The 13905-nt window shown below is 40.1% G+C and overlaps 1 protein-coding gene across 2 annotated transcripts in view; it reads right to left on the bottom strand.

Moving 5' to 3' along the window:
- The window catches only part of Mctp1 (multiple C2 and transmembrane domain containing 1), a 583339-nt gene that overhangs the window by 239955 nt on the left and 329479 nt on the right, over positions 1 to 13905 (bottom strand). For both annotated transcript variants that reach the window (XM_036206958.1, XM_036206959.1), the window contains exon 4: positions 8366 to 8445. In XM_036206958.1, the coding sequence (XP_036062851.1) occupies positions 8366 to 8445 (80 nt within the window). The remainder of the gene's footprint in view (positions 1 to 8365; positions 8446 to 13905) is intronic.

Here is a 13905-nt window from a genome sequence, read left to right as displayed (position 1 = left end):
TTCATTCAACAATAGGAAGACTAAGCCTGATACTGAAAACCTAACTAACTACTCAGTGCTACTAAGTCATTGTTATTAGAGGACAATCTACAATCCCTTAATTTACTAAACCAGCATAATTCCTAATAATCTTTAAACATTTGCTCTTATACCCACAAATAATTGTAGTCTTCACGCTCATTAAGAAAATTTCTCTTTGGAATAGATGGGGGCCCTCAGAACTACAACCAATAAAAATGCAGAGTTTGGAGCCGAATCTCAATGGAAACTTGTGCAAAACACTCCTACACCTGAGGCTCAAGAAACACTGTGGAAGGCAAATGGAAAAATTTTAACAGCCTGAAGATCAGATTGCTGGTTGTGAGATTGAGTCTCTTAGCAACATCAGAAGCTATACCTGTAACTTCTCACCAACATGATTACCCAAATGTGCTCTGAACAAGGATGACACCAGTAACATGCCAAGCTGGACAGAGAAAGCCTACAAGGCCTCAACACTACATGAAGAACTATAGACGCAAACAAGGAAAGCTGGAAACAGGAGATATGGCCTGCTCAAGGAAAGGACACACCAATTGTTTTCAGTGCCAAATACTCAGCACTGAAAACATACATACAAGTAGTATTATATGGATTGTACATATGGAACATATATGTGTACATACTAGTATGTACGTGCATGCAATAACAATTAATGAAATAGAAGTCATGAATTTAAAGGAAAGTGGATGAGGTATACAAGGGGACTTAGAGAAAGGAAAAGGAAGGGAGAAATGTTTAAATTATGATCTCAAAAAATTTGAAAAACATGTTTTTAGGATCACTTTAAAGAGATTTCAGAACAATTATAGGTACTTCATGAGATTCTTATTATTTTCTTTCATTTCAAAAATATTTATGTCAAGCCCAGCATGGTGACGCATGGTTTTAATCCCAGCATTTGGGAGGCAGAGGCAAGAGGATCTCTGTAAGTTGGAGGCCAGCCTGATCTACAGAATGAGTTCCAGGACAGCCAGAACTGTTATACAGAGAAACCCTATCTCGAAAAACCAAATTAAAATAAAATATTTATGTCATTTAGTTTGAATAATACTCCTAAACAGGAAAATATCTATAGTATAATAAACATTAAGATCCAAGTTAATAAGGAATATATTATTTAAATACATTAATTGATATCAAGTTACTAACCAATAAATGCTCATACAGCTGATGGAAACCAACTGTGATGTATGAAATTAGCCATGTATTTAGGCATATTTTCTTTTTTTTTTTTTTTTTTTTTTTTTCTGAGCTGGGGATCGAACCCAGGGCCTTGAGCTTGCTAGGCGAGTGCTCTACCACTGAGCTAAATCCCCAACCCATTTAGGCATATTTTATCATTAAAGAAAAATGATTTTGTTAGTATTCTGACCCACCCCTTGGAGACCCCCCCAGTGTCCTGATATCATCTTAACGTTATAGTCCCCTTAAGAGGAAAAAATCCCCTCCTCCCCTCTCTCCTTCCCCCCTCTGGCCAAAGGTAGCATGTACTTTCTCTCTCTCTCTCTCTCTCTCTCTCTCTCTCTCTCTCTCTCTCTCTCAATCTCTCTCCTTTTAATAATAAAAACTCTCCACATAAATGCTGGGTCTGCTGTGTGAGTAACTTTCCACCACACTACGCTGTAATCTCACATGCTCACATGGTATGTCTCACCCACTGCAGGGCACCTTGGTCCAAACCCATCAAGGCCCAACATTAACATTGGTTCTGTGACTCGGATAGGCCCTCCTGGCACCCCCTCAATGCCAAGATCCTGGGCCCAGTCTACCTAAAACAGACTCCAGCTCACCTGACCACTCACCATTCCATCCTCCAGTGGCAATCCTGTAAGTTTCAACTGGGTTGTTACACCCCCTCTGGATCTGCCCACAGTTCCTTTAGACCCCTTTGGCTTTTGCAACAGGATTCCTGACCTTTTCCTATGGATGAGATCTCTCTCCCTCTCAGAGCTCAGTTTTTGTTCTAGCTCTCCTCAAAAATCCTAGTACTGTCTCAAAAAGCAAAAACCCAAACCAAAACCAAACAAAATCCTAGTACTAGGTATTGAGGCTCCTCTGGCTTAGCCGTGCTAAGCCTGATCTCCGCTAGTGTGGCTAGAGCCCTCTTTCACCGCTTGGTCCTTGTTTAGGACTCCCTCTACCCCTGGGGATGTCCACGGCTACAAGCTGTCGTGACTCCTTTTCCCTCTCTCATCCATGGGAACAGTGGTCTTTTTGGGGGGATGACTTCTGTGAGTGATCAGGGCTGCTCCCACTCTGACATGGTTTTTCACTCTGTTCTCAAACCTCTTCCACTAGTTGTGTGTGATGTGCTTGCTTGGTGGCATACCTTGGCAGGGCCTGCCAAAAGGTGCCCACTTATTTCCCTCCACCCATTACAGATTTGCTCCCTCCTGCCTATAACATGTCTGCTTTCTCATTCACAGGAGGCTTTGCCTTTCATTCAATACCGCCACTCAGGGGGAGCTGCCTGCCCCTGGGTGTGAGACTGACCTCAGTATTTCTTGGGTGAGACAGTTGGGGAACCAAGAAAAAATACCCACTTTCTTCCTTCTCCCTTCCTTACAACTTAGACTTACCTATTTAGAAAAAAAAAACAAAAACAAAAACAAAAACAAAAAACATGTTTTGAGCAGCAATCACATGGCTCTCCTCCATCTTGGTTGGTGACTTCATCATGATGTAGATGGCCATGTGGCTGGAAATCATCTTTTACTAAGGTTTACTAAGGTTAAAAATATATTTAGCCCTAATGACTTCTATTCATTTTATCTCCTTCTAGAGTAAGGAAGTAATAAGCATCAAATATTTGGGATTCATAAGGATTTTTTGTATGATGGTAGAGATATAAAACTATATTTGATTCAACACTGGTTTCTAGTATACTCTATATGATAATAGAAATTTAAATTTATAAAGATATATTTAGATTAACAAAAGCTAACTTAGACATTTACATCTATTTCTTCTAGAAAATTTTAAAAAATGATATCATATGTTTGATAAATAGGGTATCTAATAAACAAGATATATATCCTATGATGGAATTTCTGGTCTCCCAAGAGGGTCCTTTTCTCAGAGTTGGGCCACACCGTGACTCACTGTTTTCCCCTCTTTTCCTGTTCTCATTTGGCCCTGGATCTTTCCCCTGTCACTCTTCTTTGCCTTTCAGGAGACAGTAAGTCCTAGTGTTACAAAAGCTGTCAATATATTGGAGACTTAGGGAATCCTTGTTGATATTCAGTCATGCCTAATGGACAGACAGTCCTCAAATGCTCAGAGATCTGCAGAACATGGCATTTAAAATGTTGATTAAAAACTTATTATATCAGACATAGACTCCCAGATCCTAGCAGTGACCCAAGGTCTCTGAAAAAGATTAGGTGGCACCATGCTGTCTCCACCTGGACTATGGCAATGCTGACCTCTGGGCAAGATGCCCCAATATGACACCTGCCACCAGGACCCAACCAGACTGTGGACAAGCAGCAGGACATTGGAGAATTGATTGCACCCCTTTTGCCTAGACAATGTAAGATCAGTTTTCCTCGTGTTCCTCTTCCATGGGAAAAACTCCCACCCTTTGGGCCAGGCAGCTAAAAATAGGTACTGTTCTGATGCTTCTGCCTCCAATGATGTGGAGACTTGGGTATGGCTAGCTGGGTGTGGACTGGTCTCTGTCATTTTTAGAGCTGCTTGGTCTGCACTCAGTTATAATTTATCCTTCTCAGATCTCTGAGTCCACTTAACGACCAGACTTTGCTTCACCTGCTTTCTCGGTTCACTACGTAAGATTCACAGATGCCCTCTCCTAGGGCTACTACTAGGTCTAGACACAATTTACCTTTTTACCAGATCAGATAAACTCACAGAACAGAATTCAATGTAACTTTTTACTGCTGACTGCTCTCAGTATTCCCTGGAGAATTAGATAAAGAAACAGCTTTAAGGTTTGTTGATATGAAGATAGCAAAGCTGTCTCACTTCTGTCCACTTACACATCCTTCTCAGGTCTGATGATGTTTAGGGAAGTCTCCCTCCTCCTCCACTCACCCAACCACTTCCATTCCGTGCATTTCCTCTGGTTATAGATTTAAAGATATGTTTCATTGGGCTGAAGCCAGTTTGTACCTTTAAATCAAAGTCACAGCATTGGCTATGACACCAAACTGTCAATCTGTTCCAGCTGTGTGACAGACACCTGAGGTTCCTGGGAAAAGTTCTGTTACTGTGTCTGTCTCCAGAGCCATCTGGACCCCCCAGTTTTGAGCATATTCTGCAGCTTCACTCTTCCTGCCAGACTCTTGCCAAGACCAGTCCACTGGGGGTTCTTCAGATAAGCCAGGCCCTGCACCACCAACAAGGATGCCAACCAGGTGAATACCGACAGGTTAACTTCACCCACATGCCTACTCATAAAGACTCTGTTATCTCCCAATTCGTTGACAATTATTACAGGATGAACAGAAGCATTTCCTTTTCCAGAGAAACAGCAGATGTGATGGCTCTTGTACTCCTGATTTGGTGTACCATTGCCCGAAGCTCCTGGAACATCACTGCTGCAACCTGTCTTCTCAGCTCCCTCAAGGAACAGATGTCTGAGATCTCCATGCTTGAGAGCTCTATGATGACAGCTAACTGAATGCTTTTTCACTCACACCTCCCGCCATTCATAACTCCCACTTTGCCCTTTGTCAGCAGGAAGCAGTCTTGAGAATTTGGTGCCCTCATCCCCCCCCCACTTGCTATCTATAACTCACCTTTTTATAATAATCAAAATGGAGGAATGTTTATATTCTGACCTGCCCCTTGGGGACCCACCCACCATCCTGACATTATCTTATGTAAAGTCCCATTTAAGAAAAAACTCCTCCCCTTCACCCTCTCCCTACCTCTCTCTCTCTCTCTCTCTCTCTTCTCTCTCTCCCTCTCTCTCTCTCTCTCTCTTCTCTCTCTCCTCTCTCTCTCTCTCTCTCTCTCTCCCTCTCTCTCTCTTCTCTCTCTCCTCTCCTCTCTCTCTCCCCCTCTCTCTCTCTCTTCTCTCTCTCCTCTCCTCTCTCTCTCCTCTCTCTCTCTCTCTCTCTCTTCTCTCTCTCTCTCTTCTCTCTCTCCTCTCTCTCTCTCTCTCTCTCTCTCTCCTCTCTCTCTCTCTCTCCTCTCTCTCTCCTCTCTCTCTCTCTTTCTCCATATATATATCCTTTCTCCTTCTCTCCATTCCCTATCCCCTCCCGCAAAAATAAACTTTTCACATGGTGAGTGACTTTCCACCATGCCATGCTGTCTTCTGCTACGCCCACATGGTATGTCTCACCTACTATGGGGCACCTTGGTCCAAGGCCTCTCAAGAGGCATTTCACAACATTAACAGATTTTCCTTTCCCAGAAGCTATCAAGTACCAAGTTTCTCATCTACTGTTAGATTTTCTCATCTGCCTCCCCTTCTATACAGGGTTTTTGTCTGGCTGGTCAAACTGGATAGCTACATGTAGAAGAATAAAATTTGATCATTATTATTTTCTTCTAAGAAAATACATTTATACATTTATAGCAGCATGCATTTATATGGCTATTATTAATATCCATCTTTTGATATCCTTGAATTGTACACAAGGTAAAATGGCTTACTAAAGCTTGTGAAGTCACAAAGTGGTAATCTGATGTGTACATGGCCTTAGGGTGGTGGTGGCTAATTATATAAAATAAGCAACATACTAAAGTATACTTGAAATGTTTGCTTATATTCTCTTTGTTTCTTTAATTCCATAAGTCTTCATTGAAAATTATTATTCCCCAATGATTTATTTTAACAAGAGAAATGTATGCTTTAAGTCTTATAATTTGCATATACTTAATGCAGAGGTTTACAGAAAATGTAATTGTAGCCTTTGAAAAGAGCAGCAGAGTCCATTTTAGCCTGCATCAGTGCTCATGACCACAGACACCACTGCTGGGAACAATTCCTTGAAATGGGGAGGACCATCAGTCACCTAAGCTCTATCCTCAGGTCAAGTTACTGGTGGGATCTACTAACTGTGGGAAGGCATCGACAGCTGCTCTTTTGTTCCACCCATTGCAAAAACAATCAGTGAATCATCAATCAGTTAGTCTTTGGAAGATCAATAAGCTGCTTGTATGCTCAAAGTTAGCTTACTATAGCATACAAAGAGGTTCTCCCAAGTATATTCATCTATTAATCCATACTCATACAAAAAGGAAACATGAATGTGGCCCATTACACTTCTTTCCTATTTCCTCTGTCACCATTCAAGAAAGGAATTCCATTTACGACTATCAAAGATTTCATTTTGAAGCCTACATTTTCCTTCTATGTTCTAGTCAGTTTTTAGTTCCTAAGACAAAATGCATTTTAAAAATTCCATGCCCATTGTCAGGGGCTCTGCATTGAGTAATGTTAGTAATGACAATATAACTTTGCAGCTGCTCAAGCACTGATAATGAAACTAAGCAAATATTATCATCCTATTTCTACTACTTGGTACACTATATCGGTGGTCTGGTGATGGTAAACTGTGGTGAGAGATTTGCTGTTTTTGAGGTGAAGTATGTAGCAACTTGCTTCTTTTTTTTTTAAGACTTATTTATTATGTATACAGTGTTCTGCCTACATATATGCTTGCAGGTCAGAAGAGGGCGCCATATCTCATTACAGATGGTTGTTAGCTGCCATGTGGTTGCTGGGAACTGAACTCAGGACCTCTGGAAGAGCAACCAGTACTCTTAACCTCTGAGCCACCTCTCCAGCCTGCAACTTGCTTCTTAAAGTAATAATTATAGTCTTTGTGCCCAACGAAACCTCTCTTAAAGAATGCATTAAAGAATGCATCCTCTCTCTGCATGGTGCTAGGGACAGGGAAGTTAGCCAGTAATACTTTTTAAAGAAATTAGCTGCTATTGAATGAGGAAGTTAGGGAAGATGTTGGAAACCTGTGGGTAAGTAGGAAAGAGTGCTGTGTTGGAACATTCTCAGATGGTGACAACAGAACATCTCTTGCAGGCCGCAAGAATATATCATAGAGATTCAGATGTGTATTAAGCTATACCTGTTAATTATTTATTTGCGCTCTTACCCGTGAGGAACACGTCCCGAACACGACAAATCCACAGAAGAGCTGTTTATTAATAGAGGATAGTGGTGACAGGCCTGTGTGAAGCACACACGTGAGTGAGGAGAGGAGAGAAGAGAAGAGGAGAGAAGAGGAGAGAGACCTGTGCAAAATGGCGCCAGCTTTTTAAAGAGTGGGCCGCTCATACGTACAGGACTGCATGTGGCTACTCCATGCATGCGCGTAGATTACATGGCCGCAAGCCATGTAAAGCCACGGAGTCCTAGCCACCGGAGATGTTCTGACCTGGAAATGGCTATTTTGAACCGGAAATAATTAGGCGGTCCGCTGGGCAAGTCCAGTCATGTGGACATATTGTAATTTTCTATCAATACCAGCCAAGGGTCTATCAAGAGGCAAGCCATTTATTACGAATAGTTGGTGATATCCAACCTTTAATATTTCAGCTATCTTCTGCTATGAAATTCTTGCATGCCCAGACCAACTGATGATAAACAATTCAGCTCCCCAGATCTGTTGAACTTCTAGGTTACAGCTCCCCCTGCTGAGCCTAGGAGACAAGCTGGCTGGAGACACATAGCTTTGCTTCTTGTGCAAATGAATCTCAGACCTTGCCTCTGCCCCCGGGCCTAGTGGCTATCCAGAGCAATTGACCGAGAAAAAAAGAGGTTTTTACATATCAAGGAGTTAGAACAACATTCCTGAGGAGGAGAGAACCTGTGTGCCCAGGGAAAGAAAGGGCAGGCATTTTTCTGTAGAGAGAGGCAGATAGGAAGACGGGTTCCATAGAGGGTAGGCAGATCTCAGGTAGAGTTTTCTGAGTCCCAGGAGTGGAGAGTAGCAGAGATGGAAAAAGAGGATACAGAGGATGAAGATGAGGCTGGAAGTAAAGGAGTTTAGTCCTTAACAGGACTATGAGCTAGGGAACTGGACTGAACCGAAGCTATGGAGACAGGATTTCATCCCAGAGGAATAAAGTAGATGGATAAGGAGTTTGGTGTGTCTAGAGTTATTCCTGCCCCAAATGGCTAGAGGAGCTGTAGCTGTATTGATAGAATTTTGTCTTACAGGAATAAAGTTAACAGACATAAGAACATAGTGTATGTAGATCCCCACCCCCATGTAGCTAACTCCTGGACCCCATAGGCATCAACAGGAATCTGTACAGACCAGTGTTCCATACTTCACAGGCCAAGTCTGTAATGAGGCATAGCAATGTTACAACTTTTGAAAGTTACCTGTTTAACTCCAATTGTGTGAGGTCAAGAAAGGCTGAGCCCATAAAGTCATCTTGCAGTCCAAAATCATAGTCAAATACCTAAGAGACCAAAAAGACAAAGCATTTCAAAATAATTTCAGAAAAATTTTTAAATGAAACATACTGTTTCTAAAAACTGGCAATCTCTTCCACCAAAACAATGTAATTTCCTGATATATTTAATTTATTTATTATTCTTTGGAATGTTAGAATTTCATAAAACATTCAAGTATACTACATTTTTATTTAATATTTATTATCTCATTCTATTTGTATTAGCAATAGAAGTTTTACAGGTTTAACAAAATCAAAATACATTGAATATTTAAAAGTATGGGAATCATAGCCTAGAATTCTTTTTTTTTTTTTTTTTTTTTTTTTTTGAGCTGAGGATCGAACCCCAGGCCTTGCACTTGCTAGGCAAGTGCTCTACCACTGAGCTAAATCCCCAACCCCTCTTTTTTTTATTATCATAGAAGAGATATCATCAGGCCTAGACCCAAAGTGATTTAGTATGAGACTCAACAAATACATCTTCTGTTGGGCTATGGGTGGTTAGAACATGCATGACTTCAACTTACCTTAATATTACAGAAAAATTTAATCTTGACATACAAATAAGAATACAGATATTATGGCTGAAGAACTTTGTAAAGTTATATTAAGATAACATCAAATTAACCTTTTATGTTTGTAAACAATTATTGGGGATAATTCTTTTGTTGTTTGTTTGTTTTGTTTTGCTGTCAAGACAAGGTATGTCTGTGTAACAGCCCTGGCTGTCCTGGAACTCTCTTTGTAGACCAAGCTGTCCTGCCTGCCTCTGCCTCCCAAGTGCTGGGATTAAAGGCATGTACCACCACACTCAGCTATTGGGGAAAAACTTAATTAAAAATTAAAATGAAAAAAATAGATGAACATATTTCTTCCTCTGCCCACACTATTCAGAGTTACATATTTAAGTGCTCAGATAGTCAAAAAGTACATAGATACAGTCAATGATGAGTACAGTGGGCACTACCCGAAGTTAAAGGGACATGGGACAGTCTCTAGGGAGGTGTTCTGTGTATGGAACTGATTGAAAGGAAGGATAGATGTCACACCAATACAGGAAAGATGTTTGGGTCAGAGGAAACAGCAAGAGAAGGACCAAAGTGTTTAAGAAGAAGCAAGGATAAGTCAAAGCTGGAAAAGTGGAAAATGGAAGAAGGCTAGAGAAGTCTCTAAAGGTTTAGTCAATTAAGACCCTTCTAAAAGATTATATAAATGGGACTGGCTAACTCCTAACCATTCACTGATTTTCTAGCTCATTTGTTTTCTCAACTAATATTGACTAAATAGTTAAATGTTCCAGGCAATATAATAAACACTGAGACAGCAGCAGTGGACAAAAATGACATCATTAATGCTGGTGGTTTAGTGAGGGAGACAGATGTTAAGCACGGAAATACATAGGTGATTTGTGCTTATACATTCTGATGTGCTTTAAATAGGGCAAAAACAACAACAACAACAACCCTCCCCCCCCAAAAAAAAACAACAGCCAATGGAACCCAGGGAAAGCTTGAGAAATGAAACAACAACAAACCATAAAGCCACTCAGAGGAGTTTAGAGTTATGTTGCCTAATCTTTTTAAATAGAAAATGTTTGAGCACTGGAATAAATGAATATAAAAGGATAAGTTTCTTTCTGAATGGATGACAGTCCACACCGGACTCTTTAGGATAAAAGAGTCAGTGAGTCAGAGAGAATCAGTAGCCCAGCATTCATTTCTGTATCTAGTCCTTGGTATAACAGCCAGCTCATTAAGTGGGAGCACCAGGCACAGCATTCCCAAGTCTAGTAGTGTGTTTACCTAATACAGGTGTGCTTCAATTAAAAACAACACAACCGAATGTGCAAACAACACAACCAAATGTGCAAGAACCTGATTTTTAAACCAAAAGATAAACACTTTGCATGATAAAAAAGATTCTCAGAGTTCATGAGTCACAAGGGAAATTATTTAAGTGGTTAGGTGTAGTGGTATTGTGTTTCCCAAAACATTGTGCACACTAATAAACTTATCTGAGGTCAAAGAACAGAACAGCCACAATATGAAACATAGAGCATAGGCAGTGGTAGCACATGCCTTTAACCCCAGCATTCCAGAGGCAGAAATCCATCTGTTCAAGGATACAGCCAAGCACGGTGACTCACGCCTTGAATCCCAGGGAGTGATGGCAGAAAGCAGAAAGGTATATAAAGTGTGAAGACCAGAAACTAGAAGCTTTTAGTTGATTAAGCTTTGAGGCTTTTGAGTAGCAGTTCAGCTGAGATTCATTCTGGATGAGGACTCAGAGGCTTTCAGTCTGAGGAAACAGAATCATCTGAGGAACTGGCAAGATTCATGCTACAGTTATAGCTTCCCTACTCTCCTTCAGTATTTAATTTGCAGTTGTTTGGTTTACATACAGACTTTCAGAGTGCATTTATTGTAGAAAGCTCAGGACTTCTGCAGAAGATGCTCAAGATCAATTACATTCAGAGCTTCCACTACCTGCTCCATGGCACATCATATGAATAGACTTCATATCTTTGGCATATGACACCGATCTACTTGCAGGTGGCCAAAGTAGTGCACTTATCACATAAAAACATTAGGGAAATTTCTTGTGAAATCTCATAATTATGTTGTTCTCAAGCTTGTATGCTTGGTGACATCATACAAGGTGGAAAACAATTAATATAGAGACTGGATTACTAGACTCCAATCCAACCAGGCTATTTAACATACAAACTCTCCTTACCATTAATGGTCAGAGTCTTTCTACTATTGGAATGTTAGATATCTGCTTTAGTTCTCAATTTCCATAAATCAGAAAAGACATAAACATGGGGAAAATGGAAACACCAGAGTCCATTTATTATTGAAATCATTAGCTATGCTACTTGGTTCTAGGTTCTACAAATTATTTATTGGAAGGTGAATTGCTCTGGGTGGATCTTCAGAATTATAGAGCATAGGAGAGAGAATAAAATAGAAAAAGTATGTCCCACTACAGCATCAACAAGAACAAGTAACATTTCCTCAGCAATTACTATAACCTACATCTTGTTCTAAGTGCATTGATTTTAAATTTTAAGTAAATTTCATAGCTCAGTTATCAAAATATTTTTCAGATAAAGAACTTGAAAACATTTATTTAACATCAAATTTGAGGGCTAGGAAAAAGCAAGATTCAAATCTTGTTTTAAGTTTCAAAAATAGAGCATGTTTCTATTCAACATATATAACTTGGGTGCCCCACCAAGTGCCCAAGCATAAATGGTTTCACATGACCCTGTCTGTCAAGGCACCTCTATTCTGTGAGTCTGAAACATTAGGTAGCATTAGGTTAGAAACTGTCTTGTGATGTTTTTGATTATCTTAAATTATTGAATTTAAAACAATAAATATTTTATAATGAATGATGAATTTATTTAACATCTCAATTCAATTACCAACCATGAAAAATTGTTTGGAGTGTCTATCAGTGAAAGCACTTTTTCATAAAACTCAACTCACTTCTTTTAATGTCATGTGAACTTGTGAGTTCAAGGGACTGCATGTCCACAGGCAATTATGGCTTCAAGGGAGATTAGACTTGGAAGTTCCAGTGTTTTTTATCTTTATTCATTTACTTACTGGAAAAATGCCAAGTGAATTCTTTCAATGGTCCAGTTTTCTGTTCTAGGCACTGAAATGTATGTAGCAGTGAAATAAAATGTTTGGTTTCTTGAAGCTTCTGTAGTGATTAAGTGATGAACAAAATCTGCAATAAATATATGGATCTAGTACTACCCAGTAAGGGAGCAAGGACACTCAGGGAGAGGTATCCTGAGAGGTTTTACAATGAAGGGGTAAAGAGCCAAGCCAAAGTTCTGTGGCTTAAATTCCTTTCTACCTCCCAGTTACTTTCAAAATCTCTCAGTGTTACTGACTTCAATCCATTAACAACCTCTCCACCCTAAACTCGTGCTAGGAGCTCCAGCGTTGAGTGGGTCTTCACTCACATCCAGCCAGCATGGAAGTGTGAGTTGTTTTGTGCATTTATTCTCTGCAAGAACTCTGAATTCACACCAAGAGGCCAGCATACACCCTTTGACCTGTTCTTGGCAGAAGATCCAGAATTAAGTGAAAGGCTAGTTTATGTTTTGGGCTTTATTATTCTGTAAAAACCATTTTTATTTAAATTGTTTTTTCATATAATGTATTTTGTTCATGTTTTTCCTCCAGCAACTCCTCCTAGATTTCCCCCACCTGCCTACCCACCCGACTTAATGTTCTTTCTCAAAAAACAAGGTTTCCCTTTACCAGAGGACATCAACTGCAAATATCTTCATGTAAGGGGTGGGGCACCATGCCCACTTCTTCCTCTCAGTGCTGGGATCATATGTGGCTTGAATCTGTGCAGGTCTCATGCACACTGCCACAGTCTCTGTGAGTTCAGGTGTGCACCAGTCCTGTCATGTCTTGAAGACACTGTTTCTCTGGAGTTATCCACCACCTCAGGTTTTTATAATCTTTCTGTGCCCTCTTCCACATAGATCCCTGAGTTTTGAGAAAGAGAGGTTTGATAATGACACCCCATTTAGGACTGAGTGCCCCAAAGTTTCTCATTCTCTATACACTGTCTAGTTGTGGGTCTCTGTGGGTTCTTATCTACTGCAAGAAGCTTCTCTGGTGAGGAGCTGGTCCAGTGATGTCCATTTCTGATGGTCAGGTGGGTTTCTTGCATGCAGCAGAAATAAGAAAGATGGATCCTATTTTCTGATCTAATCTGTCTGTGTCTTTTGCTTAGGGGGATTCAGAGCATTGATACTGAGTTAATGAACAGTGTTCATTTGTTCCTCTTATTTTGTTCCTGTAGTGTGAGTTTCTCCCCTTATTTTGATTTACTGTCCTTATATTAATTATTCTTTGTGCTTTCTTGGGTGTGGTTAACTTCTTAATGCTGAAGTTTTCCTCCTAGTGCCTTTGGTAGAGCTAGATTTGCCGATACAAACTGACTTATTGAAAGTTTTTTTTTTTTTTCTCCATCAATTATAGCTGATAGTTTTGCTAGATATAGTAGTTTTGGCTGGTATCTGTGGTCTCTCAGAAATTATAGAACATGGATCCAAGTGCTTCTGGTTCTTGGAGTCTCCACTGAAAAGTCAGGTGTTGTTCTAATGGGCTTGCCTATATATATATATATATATATGACTTGGTCATTTTCCCTTGCAGCTTTTAATATCCTTTCTTTGTTTTATATATTTAGTATCATCATTATGTTGTAAAATCTTGCTTTTTGAAAAAAAGAAAAGGGGAAGTGCTGTGGGATGTTCTGTATGTCAAATGTGTTGCCCTGATTGGGTAAAATAAATAAAGTGCTGATTGGCCAGTAGCCAGGCAGGAAGGATAGGGTAGGTGGGACAAGGAGGAGGAGAATTCTGGGAAGTAAAGGCGGGGAGAGAGACACTGCCAGCCGCCACCATGACAAGAAAGATGTAAGCCA

The sequence above is a fragment of the Onychomys torridus genome, chromosome 15, assembly GCF_903995425.1.
Source record: "Onychomys torridus chromosome 15, mOncTor1.1, whole genome shotgun sequence".
NCBI classification, from domain to species: Eukaryota; Metazoa; Chordata; class Mammalia; order Rodentia; family Cricetidae; genus Onychomys; species Onychomys torridus.
The sequence above is the reverse complement of the archived record's forward strand: the minus strand, read 5'-3'. Positions and strand labels throughout refer to the sequence as shown.